Raw genomic sequence first — 19,919 nt, forward strand, 5'->3', positions numbered from 1 at the left:
TGGAAGGGCGAAATGGGCGGTGACTATTAAACGCCTTCATTATAGCCATCTTTCTCTATCGCACGGATTTCTATGACTTACTTTATCGCTCTCACGTAACGGCCGATGAACCATGGGGACTTTCCGTCCCTGTACATACAGGGTGATCCATTAACGGTATCGAGCGGCTGTATATAGAAAACTAGACGTGCTACGATTATGGGGTAAAAAATCTATTAACAAATACTACCAAAAGAAATTGATTTAAAATATTTTCAAGTTTGTAACTTCACAGCTAGGGGGCGCAACTGCTATAGTATTACAGAAAATTGTCGGTTTTTCGAAATTTCGCTTATATAATCTAAGTTGCAAATACATTTTTTAGATACACTGTTGCACCCTTCACAAGTTTTTTATGAACTTTTTTTTTGTTATTACAATAGCAACGTCAATATGAAGGACGCTATCTTGAAATTTTTAAATTGTCATAACTTCTAAATGCCTTAAGCAATTTCAATAAACGATGGCTTATTTTAAAGATTAATAAAATTTATTTTTATGATATAGGAATAAAAAATGTTTTTTTTAGGCGCAAATCTGGCTGTGGCAACAATTGCGGCTACAGGAAAGTAGGGTTGATTTGCACTGCAGCATGCTCTTCCTGTGCTGGCATTGATTGCCTTAATTGCCCAGTTATTTTTGAAGAAGAGCAAGAACTCGATGAAATTTAAAAATTAATTATTTTGTAATAAATTAGTTTTTTAAAAAATAAAACATATTTTCAATAAAACCTCTTTAGCCATTTATAATTTTCATTTTTCGAACCTCTATATTACGAATATGAGCGAGTTTGCTTTAAAATCGATAATTGTTAAATAAATAATTGTTTAAAATAGTCGGCCATATTGGATCAGCCATTTTGAATGTTCATTTTTTGACATGTTCTTGTTTAGCGACGTCAAAAACCCCTATATTACAAATATAAGCGAGTTAGATTTAAAATCAATAATTGTTAAATAAATTGTTTAATCTAGTCGGCCATATTGGATCAGCCATTTTGAATTTTCATTTTCCGACATCATATTCTTGTTTAGTGACCTCAAAAACCCCTATAATAGAAATATAAGCGAGTTTGATTTAAAATCGATAATTGTTAAATAAATTGTTTAAAATAGTCGGCCATATTGGATCAGCCATTTTGAATTTTTATTTTCCGACTTCATATTCTTGTTCAGAGACATCGAAAACCCCTATATTGTCAATTTGAAAGAATTCGATTTAAGATTCATTATGAATTATTTTAAATGTTCTTAAAAAAAATATTTATTATTGTTTAAACAATTAAAACACAATTAGCGTACAAAAATAAGTTTATAACTATTTTCTAATACTTATCTCCAAGTAATTTCAAAAGGTTTTAGGAAAATCCATGCTTCCCATAATTACTTCGAAATAATGCATAATTTTAAGCTATCTTGACTCCACTAAATATACTAATTAAATAATTAAACCTTAACAAAGTAAAAAACAACTTTTCAAACAATTAAATAATCAAAAATATAAACATGTACCTATCATGTAAATTTTGAATCATGAGACTGTTTCAAAAATGAATTAGTATGGATAACAAAATGTATTTGTAGGAAAGTATTTATTAAATTATGACAGAGGAAATAATGTCGCCTTTCTTCCACATGTATGCATTTTCAACATTCTTTTCTTACATATTATGCCTCATTATTACTAAAGGCCTATTAAAGGCTTAATCGTAGTTAATTATTAGAATATACTTAACTATGTAGGGTTGTTGATATAGAAATATAAGATAGACCCTAACCTTCTATATTTACTTTAAGTGTTTTTATTTACAGCATTACGAAAATTCATCGAAATATTTTAAATGGGATATATGTTTAAACAACTTTATTCCATATTTAGTCCATGAGCTAGCTACGTGTGGACTGCACTGATCGACTATAGTCGTGATTTTTTGTAAAAAGTTTCTTATCACATTGATAAAGCCAGAGCCCATCAGTCAGAAGTCGCTCTAGAGGCGGAGAGCGTGGGCGGGCGGTTAAACGCGTGAAGTTTTGTCAATAAAAAAAATAATAGAATATAGTCATGAAAATTGGTACACTTATAGATTTTAAATGGATAAACATAGAAAAAATATTGTCAGAAGGCTAGGTAGTGGCTTAAGCGCTCTCAGAAGCGATAAAGTAGTAAATTGTGAATTGAAAATTAAATCACACTATATAGTTTTAGCATTTTAATTTCGCATTCAATTAAAATGCCAGTTCAAGCCCTGGGGCCACGTCAAGGCGTCTACCAACCCAGAGTAAGTTATAACCTGGATTTAGAAAATACATACCTAGCTTGAAACATTTTGAAAAACAGTAAGCTTTCAATTAAAAATTTCATCAATGCTAGGATGCTCACCGTAATTTGTAAATACTATCTGGGGGTGAGGTTAAGTGTACGAGCAAAGAGAACTTTTAGTTCAAAAATATTTTTTAGTTTTGGTTTTATCGACAGATTTTTATAAACGTTATAACGGTTGCCACGTTTGATTTGTATTTATTTTTATTTTTGAAAGAAAGTGAGAGATACAAATGAGTAGACGCATCCCTCACGTCCAAACAATTTTTTTGCCATTTTCGGATTCAGCGAATTTTACTAAATATAGGTAGGTTGTATGACCCGTTTGGATTTTTTGCATTTTTAGGGATTTCGGGTTCAGCGGAAAATTTTACTAAAGATAGGTAGGTTGGATAGCAAGTTTGGATTTTTTTAATTTTTGGTGGGAATTGAGAGTGTGTGACGTCAGAAAATTTTCTTTTTATCAGGTTCGGATGCAGCGGAAAATTTTACTAAAGATAGGTAGGGTCATGTTGCAAAAACAAACAATTTTTTTTGTCGGCCTGTGCTATCGTCTTGCGCGCTTTACTTGACTCTGGCATAATCTTAACCTCTGAATAAACTTCTGCTGTTTCGTTATAACATAAATATATATGTAAAGAGTGGCTATGTAAAATGCCAGAACTATATTTATTCATATTTATTCATTTCTTAACAATAAAAGAATAAAAACGCCGGGCGTAACAGCCACGGCAAAATTTGCACGCGCGGTGATAAATAATGTTTTTTTTTTTAGTTATTAGCCTCACTTTTAACTTCTGTAACTTTACAGATAATCTATTTGCGTTATAAACTAACAATAAACAAAATGTCAGAACTATATAGTGTGATTTAATTTTCAATTCACAATTTACTACTTTATCGCTTCTGAGAGCGCTTAAGCCACTACCTACCTAGCCTTCTGACAATATTTTTTCTATGTTTATCCATTTAAAATCTATAAGTGTACCAATTTTCATGACTATATTCTATTATTTTTTTATTGACAAAACTTCACGCATTTAACCGCCCGCCCACGCTCTCCGCCTCTAGAGCGACTTCTGACTGATGGACTCTGGCTTTATCAATGTGATAAGAAACTTTTAACAAAAAATCACGACTATAGTCGATCAGTGCAGTCCACACGTAGCTAGCTCTCCGTCTAATTCCTTTTTGTTTTATTTTCGAAAAATATGTCATGTAATATGTCACTGAAAGACTCGTTTAAATTGCAAGATAATAGAAGAACGAACATACAAGGTGTTTTATATCAAAATGTACATTTCATCTTGAACTCAAAAACAACAAAACTTGCAATTTCTTCTCCTTCTTCTTCTTCTTCTAGTGGTTGGTCCTAATAAGTCCCATTGCACTGCGGCCTGATTAGGCCTATTGTGCGTCCCACTACTAGTCCTATTCAGCAAGTAGATTTGTCCTTTTTACAAAGTCCAAAAGCTTCCTTGCTGACACTACTCTCAGTTCCTTGGGTTCCAAATAGGGTCTCCCAAGGAGCGCCATTCTGCTACGTGCAAATCCCGGGCACTCGCCCAAGATATGCAGAGAAGTTTCATCCGCCGATTCACATCCTCGGCAGATCGGACTAACTTATGTAGATGTTTCCTAAAGCGATAGTGTCCCGTTATGAGTCCTGTCACTCTCCTGAGCCGGATTCTGTTCAAGCTCAGTAGTTCATTCGCTCTTTCCTTCGAAGGATACTCCATGAGCTCCTTAGAATGGCTATGTCCTGGCCTTGAAGTCCAGTATTTCCTGTGTTCTGTCTCAGTCCATTTGCCCAGAGCCCGTCTGACCACACTGGGAGATGTGCCACAGAAGGGCTCCGGGCCAATGAACTCCACAAATGCCTTTGTACCCTGGCACCCAACACAGTCTGACTGTATTGTTGGTGGCCAGTTCAGTCAGCACTTGTAAACAATCCCACACCAGTTTTGAACCTCTACATCATTATATTGTATTCTGCTAAAAAAATACCCATCTCTGTTTTTTTGTTCATTTTTGATCTTTTTTGATCCAACATTCGCTAACTGATGGAAATGCGATTTCCTTGAAAACCATTGAAAAAAACAATATTTTTTTTTCTCAAAACCATGATGCCAACTTTTTTTTTCTATTTAGCGCTTTATTATATTTCCAAAAGTTTTTAAAACCTCGGTAATTTTTTTCTTTATTTTTTGGGTACTTTGCCATTTGTGAAAAAATTTGGTGAAATTAACCCTTACGCCAAAAGGGTCAGTTAAGGGTTATTTTTAAGAAAATAGATTTGCCGAACCAAAGAAATCTCACACTGAAAAAAGACAAATACAGAATACAAAAACAAATCATTTTATATCGCGCACTTAAAAAAGTTGTTAACATTTCGAAAATCTGTTTTCGTCTTCTGAACTTTTTTTACTTTTCATTTTAGTTACTTTGACATTTTAAAAGTCAAAAAGAGTTCAAAACAACTTTTTAAAGTGCGCGATATAAAAGTGTTTTTTATAGTATTTGTCTGCTTCTTTCAGCAGAGATTATTTGGTTAGGCAAAACTATTTTCCTAAAAATAACCCTGATTCTTTTGGCGAAAGGGTTTATTTCATTAATTTTTTAATTTCTTCACAGGCGGCAAAATACCCAAGAAATAAAGAAAAAGACGAAAACTTTGCCACAAGTAAATAACTTCCGACATTATCTTAACGGTAATCTTAAATTATCACATAAATTTAATTTGTTCTGCAAAATAATTTTAGATAGGAACCTACGTTAACATTGAAAAACAACGTTTTATAAACACTTTTTTAAATTTATCCATTTTTTGAATCCACTTCAAAATCAGTTGAAAATATATAAAAAATAACGCTAAATAGAAAAAAATCTTACAATATAGCTCAAGGCATTACTGAGTGGTGTCAATATATATTTAAAAAAATTGTCCCACATTTGAGCGACAGCAACTGAAAATATATAACATCATTAGCAGAAATTATCTTGAATCGCTTTCAAGAAAACCGTATTTCCCAAAATATATCCATCACACGATACATATTTAAAATACAATGTATATCCATATTTTTTTTCAGGCAAACTGAAAATCTTGTTTTAAATCAACAATCGTTGATAAATCAGCGAATTCTCAGGAAATGCCTTGCAGACAAAATAAAAAATCACGAAGAAAAAGCTGATAGATTAATTGATGAATATGCACAGTACATAAAAACCTGTAAAGAGAGACTTGAATTAACAAATCCAACTTTCAAAATCCTCCAGGAAAAAAGAATTAAGCTCAGACAAAAACAAATCCATTGCAGGGATTTGCAACAAAAAATTATGGAATTAAAAAAAATAAGTCAACAAAAGACGGAAATGAAACATCAACTTTTTTATAACGATAATATTGAGTTCGCTCAGAATTGGTTACATAATAAGAAATACTTAGAAACTATGGACTATGTGAAAGAAGAAACGAGAAAGGAAAGAGAATTTATGAAGAAATTAGGAGAAGTGACAGAGATGCTGAAACAGAAACAAACTGGCAGATTTTTACGAAATCATACCAGCAGCTTCAATATTTCCCAAATAGAGGTAATCCATAAATGCATAAACATAATAACGATTAATATTCGTCAATTTTAACCAAAAGAAACCCATAGTAGTAGTATACAACTATAGAGTTTTTAGCTCTTACATTTTCCTTTTTTATTAAAGCAATTATTTTCTTGGAGACAATAATCGCTTGAAATAATTTAATTCATACATTAGTAACAGTTGTTTCGTCGAACTTCAAACATAAAATCTTAAATTTTATCTAATTTTAATTGGAAGTTAATACCTATACAATTTTTTGTATCAGTAGTAGTTTATTTCTGACATTGTTGCGCGGTAGTGCCTCCCAATCAACGATACACGGTCTAAACAGCTGATCTGTTTCATGTTTTTACTCTACTTGTTTCAGATATAAAGAATTAGAATATATATCTGATCCACTCAAAGAACGATTTTTAACTTTTAGTAAAGTATTTTAGTAGCGGAATATGAAATCATGTGAAAAATATAGTCCCTAAATATTGTTAAAGTGGAAAACATTTTGTAGGAAAATTCCTACTGCCAACCTTGAGCATAAATTTGAATTTCATTTTTATGCAATCTTTTTACGCAATATCCCAATGTTTTGACCTAAATCACTGCAACAATTAAATTTTGATAGTTTTTTATGCAAATAGCACAAATTGACATAAGTCAAATCACCAATTAACGAAAATAACATAGCCCCACAAAAAAAAGTGGGAGGTTTGAAATACAAGACCATGGTATCTGTATGTTTTTGGGACCGCTGAGTTCAAATCCGTTGTCCGTTTGACCCAATCAAGTCTGGGTTAAGGTCAGTTCAAGATCAAATATAGAGAAAGAATTGCCAACGAAGTAAACCCACATATATCTATACGTTTTTAGGGACTTATTGATACTAGAATTTTGTCATGTCAAAACAATTAACTCGAGAGTCATGGGCTCAGTGTTAAAGTTTTCTTTCTTTAATTTTAATTGTTACTCACATTTTAATACGCATAAATGCTTAACTTGAGTGTTTTGAGTTTAGAAGTTGAGAGTATTTAGTAGATCTGATCGGGTCAAACAGACACCTGAATCGGATTCAACGTCCCCAAAAACATATAGATACCATAGCTTTGTGTTTCAGACATCCCACTTTGTTTTGTGGGGATATGTAATTGATTTGGGATTGATTGATTGGTCAATCTAGGAGGAACTTTACCGGTACAACACGAATAATTTCAACTTACGTGAACATGATTAAGAATTTTCCAAAAACTGTCCAATGTACTACTATTCATATTATATTCCGAAGTTCAGAATAAATAAGTAAAATTTAAAAATTAGTTTAAAAATATTTTGTTTACATGGCCCACATGATGCCAGGAAACTTTTATTAAAACCATTTTTTTTGATAAATTTTACAATTGCAGAGTTACAGAAGAATCCCTCTTGGGTGGAACACCCTGTAGAATCAACTTTTTCATAATTACGAACTTCCTAAACTGTTCGGGAATAAAAGCGATTGTGTTTTGTTTGTAGTCAACTTTTGGCGATGCTCATAACATAGTTTTTACATCGTCAATCATCTTGTTTTTACAGTTTTTGTTCAAATTTTACATGTAAGCAGCTACTCTATCATTGGATATGCTACTATGAGAAGTTGCACTATATTCAATTCTATAGTCTGTGTCTTCAACGGTTCTTGAGTATGAGTAGTCTGTATTTTACGTCCAATACCTATTTAGCAAGATCGTAGATTTTCGTATAAGTTTCATTTTTTGCCTTAATGTTTTATTATGATCTACACATCTAAAGGATCATTTAAAGGGCAACTTGCATATATATTTTTTTAATATCTAGATAATCTATAAATTTATAGGTATACCCAATCATGTAATGACAATATAGGAAATCTCTTAGAGGTTAATAAATTAATTTTCAAAGATTGGCGCCCTAAAATAATTTAGACGGGTGTTTACTGCCACGCTAATTCACGACGTCATTTAGTGCAATCAAGAATCTGATGAAAGGATAGGTTGGCCTGATATCATGAGCATAGTACCCAAGTAATAAGGCATTGAAATTGTCGACTAGACGACAGAAGGCCTATGAACAGGTTGTGTTCTCGGTCACACTATATGACGTAACAATGCGATCTTCAGGTTACAAAATTTAAACCTTTACATAGTTTTAAACATCTATAATTAATTTCTATCAGGCGCGCTCGCTATGGGACCTATAGCGTAGGGGGTTATGTGCACGGAATGTGCCAGATAGTACAACGGCGTGATGTTATTTTCATATGCATATAACCCCCTACGCTATAGGTCCCATAACGACTCGCACTTGTGATAGAAAATTGTATGTAACTCGTTCGGAAAAGTTGCCATAGCGCCACTAAGGCGCTTTCCGCACTCGCTTCGCTCGTGCAACAACTGCGCCCGCGTGGCGCTATTGGCAACTTTTCCTCACTCGTTACACAATGTACATACTATTGTAGCATTAAAAAAATAATTTTTTTACCACTGTTAGTTTTTGTCGGTTATGGACTACAAATTTATGCAGTTCTAAAAGAAATTGAAAATTCATGCAAGTTGCCTACTAAATATACAGGGTGTCTCATAATTAGCTGCCAACCCCGAACAGGCCGATTCTATGATCAAAACTAAGTAAAAAAGTTCATATGAACATGGATCCGGAAATGCTTCCTAAGGGCACAGGGACCCATTGAAGAGGGAGGAATGGAAATCATTTTTTTGCAATATCTCTCAATCGCGTTGTGATAAATGAATGAAATTTGGTATACACAGCTAAATTTTGATGAGCAATTTGATGGACTAATCCATTTATTTCCACAAGGTCCATTGGGGTGGGTACGGGGGGGCCCTTGGTACTTTGCGTGTGTAACTTTTTCATCTTTGACTTTTTAACAAATTGGACAGCAAATTCCGTTTTCCCGAACTGTTTTACGTTAAAAAGGTACTCTTGTTTCAAATCGTTATCTTTAACGGTTTCTGAGAAAATCGCTCTTGAATTAATCCCACTTTGGTCAATTTCATAGTAATTTAAACAAAATTATCAAGGTATTCTTATGTCAAAGTATTGTCAACCCGATTGCCAATTTAATAGTTCTAAGCGAAAAAAATGGAAGAGTTTACGGGACAAGAGTTAGTTGATATGATATTTATTTATGGCTTTTGCGATGGTAATGCTGCAGCGGCAGAACGCGAGTACGGGAGAAGGTTTCCAAACCGAAGGCTGCCATCAAGGAGGACATTCCCTACGGTATTCCGCAACTTAGCTGCAACCGCCACTTTTCGAAAGGCACCGGGTCAAGGACGTCCCAGGATTAATAGGGAAGCGGAGGTCCTTGACGCTATTGAACAAGATCCTACGACTAGCATACGGAACATTTCAAGGCAAATAAATGTTCCTCGGCCAACGGTACTACATATCTTAAAGATTTCCTTAACAGAATTGATTAGATGTGCTACTAACATTTCAGGTTGGAAGAATATTAAAGCGACAAGGTCTACATGCCTATCACTATCGACGTGTACATGGCTTGATACCAGAAGATTTTGCGCCACGTATGCAATTTTGTCGCTGGATTTTGTCGCTGGACAACGAGCAAGCTTCCAAAATTTTGTGGTGTGACGAAGCTACTTTTACCCGAAATGGAAAATTAAATTTTCATAATTCTCATTATTGGGAAGAAGAGAACCCACATGTTGTTCGGAGAACAAACTTCCAGCAACGGTTTTCCATAAATTTATGGGCGGGAATAATTCACGACACTCTGATTGGACCTATTGAAATTCCACAACGTCTCAATTCAAATCTTTATTTAAACTTACTTCAAGAAAATCTTCCCCAAATTCTCGATGATCTGCCTCTAAATTTACGACGTAACATGTTTTTTCAACACGATGGAGCCCCGGCACATAGTGGTCGCAATGTTCTAAATTTCCTAAACGAAAATTTCGCTGGACGGTGGATAGGGAGGCACGGACCGGTAGCTTGGCCGCCGCGTTCTCCCGACCTAACCCCGCTGGACTTCTTTTTCTGGGGATATCTAAATCAAAAAGTTTACGCCACCGAAGTCGATACCCGTGAGGAATTGCTGCAGCGTATCAATGATGCAGCCAATGAAATTCGTCAAAACCGTTTTAGCATCTTAATAGCTTCGAGAAGTGTTACACGTAGGGCAAGACTTTGTATCAGAGAAGGTGGAGGGTTTTTTGAACAGTTTTTAAAATAGCTTGTTGTCTGTTATCAAAATTAAGTTTCCATCTTATGATCCCTTCGAAAAGTGACGGTTGCAGCTAAATTGCGGAATACAGTGAGGAATGTCCTCCTTGATGTCAGCCTTCTGTTTGGAAACCTTCTGCCGTACTCGCGTTCTGCCGCGCAGCATTACCATCGCAAAAGCCATAAACAAATCATCATATCATAATTGTTCTACATCAATAATGTGTATTACTGATTACGTATTAAATTATTATTATTATTTTTTGTTTAAATTACTATGAAATTGACCAAAGTGGGATTAATTCAAGAGCGATTTTCTCAGAAACCGTTAAAGATAACGATTTGAAACAAGAGTACCTTTTTAACGTAAAACAGTTCGGGAAAACGGAATTTGCTGTCCAATTTGTTAAAAAGTCAAAGATGAAAAAGTTACACACGCAAAGTACCAAGGGCCCCCCCGTACCCACCCCAATGGACCTTGTGGAAATAAATGGATTAGTCCATCAAATTGCTCATCAAAATTTAGCTGTGTATACCAAATTTCATTCATTTATCACAACGCGATTGAGAGATATTGCAAAAAAATGATTTCCATTCCTCCCTCTTCAATGGGTCCCTGTGCCCTTAGGAAGCATTTCCGGACCAATGTTCATATGAACTTTTTTACTTAGTTTTGATCATAGAATCGGCCTGTTCAGGGTTGGCAGCTAATTATGAGACACCCTGTATACTGTGAGAAGTCAGAACACCTCTCAAAAATTTTTGGGACCCTTGTGTACTAAAAACTGTGAACATTTTAGGTCCTATCTAAAGCTATGGACATAATAATTTATATGAGGACTATTATTTACATATATGTATGTATTATCATAATTTTCAGCGTCAGTGGCTAATTTCTCATCTTCAGGCATTTCCAGTGCTCCCTGAAACAATAAATTCATAACATTAAGTCTGTATACAAAAATTATTGTGCATTATAATTGATATTTGAGGTATAGAGGCTATGTAGTCACAGTTATACATTATATAATAATTTAAATCGTGCGTCCTAAAAAATATTTAAATGGGTGTCCTGCTTCTCTTAATGGGCCACACTGTATAAGAACGTATCACTTGCAGATTTCTGCGAATGTCATCGACAAGAACAAGAAGGAAAGCACTCCGACAAAAGGTAATGTAAACAGATACCACCTTCCTAGCTGACTTTTTCAATATACAGTGTGTCACCTAACGAATGTTACATACTTCAAGGGTATAATCTAGAACCCAAATGGTGTCGATTTAACGAAACTTGCTTAAACGAAAAATGTCGCAAATAAGTTACAGGGTGTTAAAGTTTCCTTTTTTATTTCTTGTTTTCTCCTTACCTCAGAACCCATTTAACCGATTTGAGCAAAATTTGCTGTTGCTTAGTTTCTCTTCATGAAGTATGCAGTGATTATGTTCATATTCCTATTAGGGCGTTATTTTTACTGCAACCCTTTGTTAATAATTTCTGTCAGAAATAGGTAAATAATTTTATTTTTTTCCACGGTCGGGAGTAGAAATCAGTTTCTATGACATCAAAATTAAAACGGAAGTAGTCGATTATTCCCAAGGGAGTATAATGCTCCCAAGAGAGTTTACATTATGGAGAACGTTTTTCATGCAAAAAAAGATAACATTGAAATTATTTATTGACATTTAAATTAAATGTTACATTTGTACAATTTGCAAAATTAATATTAGAAGGAATATTACTTTCGCTTACATTTACAGTTTTTGTGATTGCGCTAGTAGTGATACCTACTAAAACCTGATTAGCAATTTTGGTCTTATTTTCAATGGAGTTCTCAACATAACCCTCAGCGACTGTCGTTGATTTCCAACCAGCATGACGCTTTATTGTCGTGATATCCACACCAGCATCTGCCAGTAATGTCGCTGAAGATCTTCGTAAGCAGTGACCAGTATAACATGCAGCATCAGGTAATTTTAAATACGAAGCTACTACACTCGGAATTTTTCCCATGGTATTCTTGCCAACTGGCTGCGAACTACATTTTCCTGCTTTGTAGTACAAAAAAAGGCGCTTATGCTTGACGTGGGGAGGACGAAGGGACAGGTATTTTCGAAACAATTCAAGCATATTTCCCACATCGGTAACCACAAAGGTTCGTGGAATCTTTGTCTTAGTGTTTGGAATTTTTACAATCAAGGAAGAGCCTACATCCTCAATATCATCTACAGTTAAATTGACTAGTTCATCAGTTCGACAAGCTCCGGCAATCCCCAGAATTAATCCAACCTATAAAAAATCAAAATACTTAATAATTGAAATACCTAACAACAAAAGTAATCTTACCTTAATCATTAAGAATTCTTTGTCATCTGCACTTGATAGAAAACGGTCGATTTCACCCTTTGTCAATATTTTCGATTTTTTCGCTTGATATCCGTCACCGGTTCTTTTCAAAAATGCGATCAGCTTGGGGAATTTGCTTATATCTATGTTGTCGTAAATTATCAAGCATGACTTAACCATAGAATATTGCGCCCATAATGTGGAAGACTTGTAATTCTTTGCATTTTCACTGAAGTATGCCAACAAAACATTCTCGCTGTATACTTGAACATTTTTCTCGGCGCACCACTTTTTGAACCGATTGTAGGCTATATCGTATAAAGATCTTGACTTCGTAGGCAGCAAATTGCTTATTGCAATATTTGCAGCCTCCACAATCTCTTCCGACTCACAATTATTCATTGTGCACTAAACAAACTTTAAACTAAACCAAACTAGCACCTTAATTTGACAATTCTTTTTGTTTGTTTATTTTGTAGTTATGACAATAACTCAACGACTACTAAATAAATGCTCAAATCCGAATACAATAATTCTGGTGCTACTTACTTCATAATGACAAAATATGTGTTTTTAAGTTAATGAGACCGTGGAAAAAATAGTATATACCATTCGGGAAAGATGCTATTTTGTCCTCGGTGCATTGTAGCCTTCGGGCTTCGCTCTCGGCTTCAAATTGCACCTCTGCCAAAATAACGCATTTCTCTCCCTTATAGTATAATGTACTATTACACAAAAAATTTATCAAAAGTCGAAATATGCTCGGTTATGAAGATATTACAGATTTATTTAGATATTACAGAAAATATTTATTAACACATCCCATATTTTTTGGACTACTTATATATACTTAATAAGCATAATTAATAACATAATAAACTGAAAGGTGGCAGTAATAAAAAGTCTACTATTAATTTATAATAAATGTTCTACGTGTCCCCCATTCTCTTCGACACATTTCCTTAAACGTTATATGAAACTATTAAGAATAGGAAACAAGTTATACGTTCGTCTAACTTGTCGTACGACGTCTTTTATTCTATACCAAAGTTATTCTGCCGTATTAGTTAGTATTAGTAAAAAGTAAAAGTCTAACGGATTAAAATCCGGACAGCCAGAAGGCCAAGGAAAGTCACTACCTCGACCAATCCAACGGTTTGGAAATGCTTGATTTAAATGATCTTTCACCCTGTAACTTTTTTGCGGCAAGTTTGATTAAATTTACACCATTTGGGAAACGTACGTAATACGTAAACAGGGTGTCATCTTGAAGTAGGTGACACCCTGTTTACGTATCATAAATTATTTATCTTTGATACCTTAAATCTAAATAGATATTGCTTATAAAATAGTAAGTGAATTTTAATAAAATGATATTTAGTATCCTATTTAAATATTTCTGATGTTTATGTGAAAAAATAATAATTTCAACCAATAGAAGACTGTATCTGAAGAGTGATAAATAATTCTGTAATATAAAAAAATTATTAAATTTTTCTTTAGTGTACCCTTACCCTAGTTCACAATTATTTTTATATAAATTATTTAAGACATGTTTTGTTATTAGTTACACCACGACAGATTGATTATTTTGACTGTCTTAAAACTATGTTAGAGAAAAAGGATGCAGATTCAACCATTAATTCAAAGATAAATGATGATCAGAAGCTTTACAACATAAACAACTCTAAAGTAAGAATCTTGGAGAATAGAACTTTGAAACAAGCTCATAATGCTGTAAAGACTTACAATTTTAAATCGAAAGAGGAAAGAAGTAAGGAAATCGCAGCAAAGCTTGAAAAGGTTGCGCAAAATTTCAAAAAAAGCATCTCACGCCAAAATTCTAAAGCCACTTCCTCATCACAGCTATGCTTTAAAGTTGATAAAAATGGAAACAAATTGAAAGACAAACTTAATCAGCAACAAAACCTAAATCAAGAATACAACATTTTTGAAAAGAATCAAAATTCACAGATAGATCCTAATGAGAGATGTAGTGGTTTTGCTCAAGCGACACAAAATTTAAATCCAGTTAGTGTTGACACTAAGAGAACTGAAACTAATACCTTTAACCTAGGATCCAGTGGATATCATTTACAGTTTCCGAACAAGACTATGTCTTATTTCAACACAGATAATATTGCCAAGGCTGTCCCCATTCAAACACATCCTAATGAAAAATATGGCACAAATACATTGCCGCAAAATACAAATTTTCTATCTCAGGCATTATCAGGCATCAATAATACAGTTGGACCAACCCAAAATACCACAATCAATATGAATAGAAACTCTCAATTTCGTAGTGAGTTGGACAATAAAATCCAAAGTGGTAATGCTGAAGAAAAACCTACGTTCAATTTTTCTACTTCAGGTAGGTAAAATTTATATTTGTTAATAATGATCGCAATAACAATAATAATAATAATAATAATAATAATNAACAACAACAACAACAACAACAACAACAACAACAACAACATCAACAACAACAACAACAACAACAACAACAACAACAACAACAACAACAACAACAACAACAACAAAAACAACAACAACAACCACAACAACAACAACAATAATAATAATAATAATAATAATAATAATAATAAACTTTAGATACAATTTACCGTAGAGTCCTACCGTAAAATACACAGGGCGTTATGCCGAAAACGTCTAACAACATCTTGTAGTGGATATCTTGTATACAGACAGGATGTTTATTAAGTACTTGTACAAACTTTAAAGGGTGAATATTTGACTAATTTTAAGATAAAATGTTCATATGAACATGGATCCGCAACGGCTTTGTTCTTGAGATACAGATCGTCCAAAAAAAAAAAAAAGTTTGGTATTTTGATTATATTTTTGTTCAATAATATGACAATTTGACGAAATTCGGGAAACTGAGAGTATTGATGATAAGAAAATATTTACTTAGTTTTTTGTTTAATGTTAGAGGGCGCCACATACAGCGTTGTACAATAACTTTCTTGTGTCGCACTGTCTCTGTACGTCATTTTTGACTAAATATTCTCCTATTCTCCTTTAAATTTTAGAGGTATTTTAAAATCTTAAGAGCTTTGACCTTTATATGCGCAGAAACATAATTCCGACCGTCGCCTAAATTATTCTACGTCCTAAAAACATTACACCTATTATTCACAGTTTCTCTCGAGCTGTCGTAGCTCGTAGCGTAAACAAGCCTTTGATCCGATTATAAATATCATAATAAAATGCCCTATTCTTTATTTTTTTAATTTAAACAATAAAAATATATATAACGAACGTTCGCCAGTCGACTTTATTGATGCCCGAGCGCCTTAGTTCATTTCTACTTGTAAGGATGCACATAGTCTAGTTCTGAGTCAATGTTTTCACAACGTGCTTATTAGAATTATTATGCGGATACGCCACGGCTTTCGCGCATTTCGCGGCTCATGAAATATTGAAACACCTCTACGTACAAATCGTATTCTCAGTATTTCTCGCTGAAAGTTGAATCATTAAAGGAGAGAACGCATTAGGCGATCGCGGTCTTTAAATAGTAGAGGTATTGTTTTAATAGTTAAAAAAATGAGTTATATCCTTGTTTATGTATAATACATAAACATAAACAAGGGAAGAGGAAGTTATATGGAAGAGGAAGTTCGTCTCGATCGCATCGCGGTCTCCCGAGATTCTTTGGAAAAGATCGGTGGAGAACGCGATGCGAGCGAGACGAGCTCGGGAAAGTCTAGTGCGAATGCATACAGTATAAAACATAGGAAGGAACTCCACCGCGCGCGATCGAGATTAGCGCGGTCCGCGGTGCGATGAGACCGCGACCGCCTAATGCGTTCTCTCCTTAAGAGTTTTTGAAAAATAAGTGAAAAAATGTGTCTTTTATTGATTGTATTTCGATGTGAAGTGACAAACGCAGATCATTTACAAAACTAAGACTAAACTACTTCTACAAATAAGTTAATAACATTTACCTACAATAATTGCTGAAGCAAAATTTTTTTTTGCATCTCAAGAACCAAGCCGTTGCGGACCCATGTTAATATAAACTTTTTATCTTAAAATTAGTCAAAGATTCATCCTTTAAAGTGTGTACAAGTACTTAAGAAACACCCTGTATATTTTGTTACTTTCGTTTTGTAATAGAACCGAATTAATTGTACTAAATGTGCTAAACAACTCTCGTGAGTGTCGTTACTTTTTTGTTTGTTTTGTTTTCGTTGATTAAAATACTCAAAATGCAGATATTAAATAGATATTCCGAAAAAAGAGAAGTTACGCAAATTTTAACAGTTATTCTTAATTCATAAACATCTGGTCGAAAAAGTGCTATAAATACTGGGTATCCCGAATTACACACATCTCCTGTAATAAAACATCTCAAAATATGAAAAAATGTTCATGTAAATATAAGTCGTATAACACTTCGTTTTCAGGATACAGAATGTTAAAATTTAAGAAAAATATCACATGTAAGTATCTCTTAAAATATTTGACGTAGATTGATTAAACTTGGGTAATGACTAATTATTTTAGGAAAATTGCTAAGTTAATTTACTAATATGTCAATCAGTGGCGCAGATGTTGGAAGATACTGCCACTAAATCCACCATTGAATATTTTGGAAATTGGATAAGTGCATTTAATTCCAATCGGTGATTCCAAGAATATACAGTGTGATTTCATTTTAAATACAGAAACTGCAGAACTAGATTCATCACCAAAAATATCCCGCGATGAAAGATCAAGTCAAACTACTGAGTAACGTGGTTATTGGAGTTATAGGTTATGGGATTATGGGATTATACGGTTATGGGGTTAGAAGGTTTGAGGTTTAAATCATTACTTCAAGTTTTATCAATCTACGTGATACATTTTAAGATATATTTAAATAAATGAGATATTTTTCTGAAATTTCAACACTATATCTCGAAAATGAAGCGTGTAATTCTTCTTTTAAGTGTTCTATAGATAAAGGTAAAATTTTATGTATACAATTCGGGTCACGATATATGTTGGCTTATTATATATGGCAATTCAATTTCTAGGATTTAACACTGCTCCTGGGTTATTAACGGAAAACGCTAATCGAGCAACGTTTCTGGGTTCTTATTCAGGTAATACACCATTTATAAATGTCTATGGCTATTCAATCTAGTATAATTTTCAGATATGAAGACGAACAATAACTACCACCACAATAATAGCGCTCTTTTAGAATCTCAGTTCTTAGCGGATGTTACTGGTAAGTCTAAATAAAAGAATGACAACAAACTGAACAACGCATTCTGTATAAAATATCTATTAGATACAGTAACGTCACTTATTGTTTCTAAAGAATACAGTATCATATTATCTAACAATTCTAACATTAATAAATATTATCATCTAATCTAAAAAGTGTTATTTTCACAAAGGTGACTCTATCAAATGTCTTTCTGAGAAGAAACTATGAAAGTGGAGACAAAGTATATTGATCCACAGCGCTCAGTGCATGATTCCAAAGTCATTGCCCTGCGACGTCTTTGATTTTTACGTATGAGTCGTTTAGAAATTGATAATAATCTCGAAAAATTAAAATAATAATAAAAAAGACCGGAACGTTACGCACCGAATCATCCAAAACTTCTTTTGAATTTAATTGATTGTTTCAGAAATAATTAGTTCTGTAGAAATCATAGAAGATTATACCTTTTCATTATGACTTTTCCTCCACAGAAGATTTACTTTAGTGAAACTTAACCTAGTAAAATTTGTCAGAAATAATCTTATGGTTATAATACAACTTTATTATTTATTTTGAATTCATCATTCCGAAACTTGTGTCACTTCTATGAAAAAAATACATATAATTTTTTATTGACTGAAAGAAATAATTGTAAATCGTTTTCCTCGTCTAATCTCCTGAAATGTACAAAAGTGTTTCCACGACATTGTAAAATTATTGGTTATAGAAGCAAATAACTCAATAACTCAAAGACCTCAAGGAAAATATGTTGTACAGGGCATTTCAGTTCTAATATATCAAAATGAAACTGGTGACAGAAAATTTAGTTTCACGAAAGAAATTTCCGTGATCAAAGAAACGGAAATTCTTAGTGAAAAAGAAATTAGTCTTTACAATTCACATTTTTTTAGATATTTTTTTGAACATTTCATATTTCAAAAATAGCAATGATTACTTATTAACCACTAATTAACGGGCTAGGGAATAAGTAATATCCGTTTTTTTCAAATTTAAAATTTCACATGAAAATTAAACGCATTGTCAAATTGACATAGTCGTTCGAAAGAAGACTTATTGCTCTATTAGATTGTGTTTTTGGTTGCTTCGTTAGATTTAATTTTTGTGAGTTTTCATTCATTTGAAATAGAATGCCAAGTTGATAAAATTGATCATTTTCGGCATTTTTGTTTCTAATCGAGACGGGGAAAATGCTAAAGCCACTCAAGCTGCTCGGAAAAATTGTACCACATATGATGATAATGCAATGAATGAACGGACGGCCCGTTGATAGTTTTCGTGTTTTAAAGTAGGCGATTTGAAACTTAAATATATGAGCCGTTCCAGACGCCCTGATGAAGAGTAATTGAATCTACTCCTTCACGAAAATCTAAGACAATCAACAAGATGTGATCGACCACAAAACAGTAGTAAACCACTTGCATTCGATGGGAAAAGTTCAAAGACTCAGAGCTTGGGTTCCCCATGTTTTGAACGAAAACAATAAGAATCAATGCTCTGCAATTGCTGCTGGTTTGCTCTGTCGTCATCGATCAACAAGTCGTCATAAGGAACGTCTTCTTCATCGTATTTACACTGGTGATGAAAAATTTTGTCTGTAAGTGAACTTGAAACAGCGGAAAGGATGGTTAAATCCCAAAAAACAAACAACTTCGCGAACAAAACTAAAACTTCATCCTCGAAAGACAATGTTATGCGTCTGATGGGAGTGGAAAGGGATTATTTATTACAAATTCTTATCAAATAATAAAACTGCCAACATCAACGTAGAACTACATGTTCAACAATTACGGCGACTCCACGCGGCTATTCAACAACATGACAATGCGCGACCGCATATCACCAATATGACCAAAATGGCTATTTATTTTATTTGGGAGTTGAATTGGGAAGTTTTACCCCACCCGCCTTACTCTTCCGATCTCGCGCCTTCTGATTTTCATATCTTCCGCTCTTTGTCAAACTTATTACGCGATGTTTCTTCTAACAACGACAACGAGTTAAGAACTTGGTTGGATGAGTTTTTCGAGTCAAAACCGGAAGATTTTTACAGAAGAGGCTTCGAAGTTGAAAATTGTAGAGAAAAAAAAAAAATATCAAAAATGGAAAAAAAAAACGGACAAAATTATTCCCCAAACCCAATATTTTATTTTATTC

The 19,919-nt window shown here is 33.6% G+C and overlaps 1 protein-coding gene across 1 annotated transcript in view; it reads left to right on the forward strand.

The window, feature by feature from the left end:
- The window catches only part of LOC108913406 (interaptin-like), a 28,489-nt gene that overhangs the window by 6,687 nt on the left and 1,883 nt on the right, over positions 1–19,919 (forward strand). Inside the window, exons 3-7 of the mRNA XM_018718952.1 lie at positions 5,451–5,952; positions 11,290–11,341; positions 14,082–14,888; positions 17,566–17,634; positions 17,688–17,762. Coding sequence (XP_018574468.1) covers positions 5,451–5,952; positions 11,290–11,341; positions 14,082–14,888; positions 17,566–17,634; positions 17,688–17,762 — 1,505 coding nt within the window. The remainder of the gene's footprint in view (positions 1–5,450; positions 5,953–11,289; positions 11,342–14,081; positions 14,889–17,565; positions 17,635–17,687; positions 17,763–19,919) is intronic.

The sequence above is a fragment of the Anoplophora glabripennis genome, unplaced genomic scaffold (genome assembly GCF_000390285.2).
Source record: "Anoplophora glabripennis isolate ALB-LARVAE unplaced genomic scaffold, Agla_2.0 scaffold1026, whole genome shotgun sequence".
NCBI classification, from domain to species: Eukaryota; Metazoa; Arthropoda; class Insecta; order Coleoptera; family Cerambycidae; genus Anoplophora; species Anoplophora glabripennis.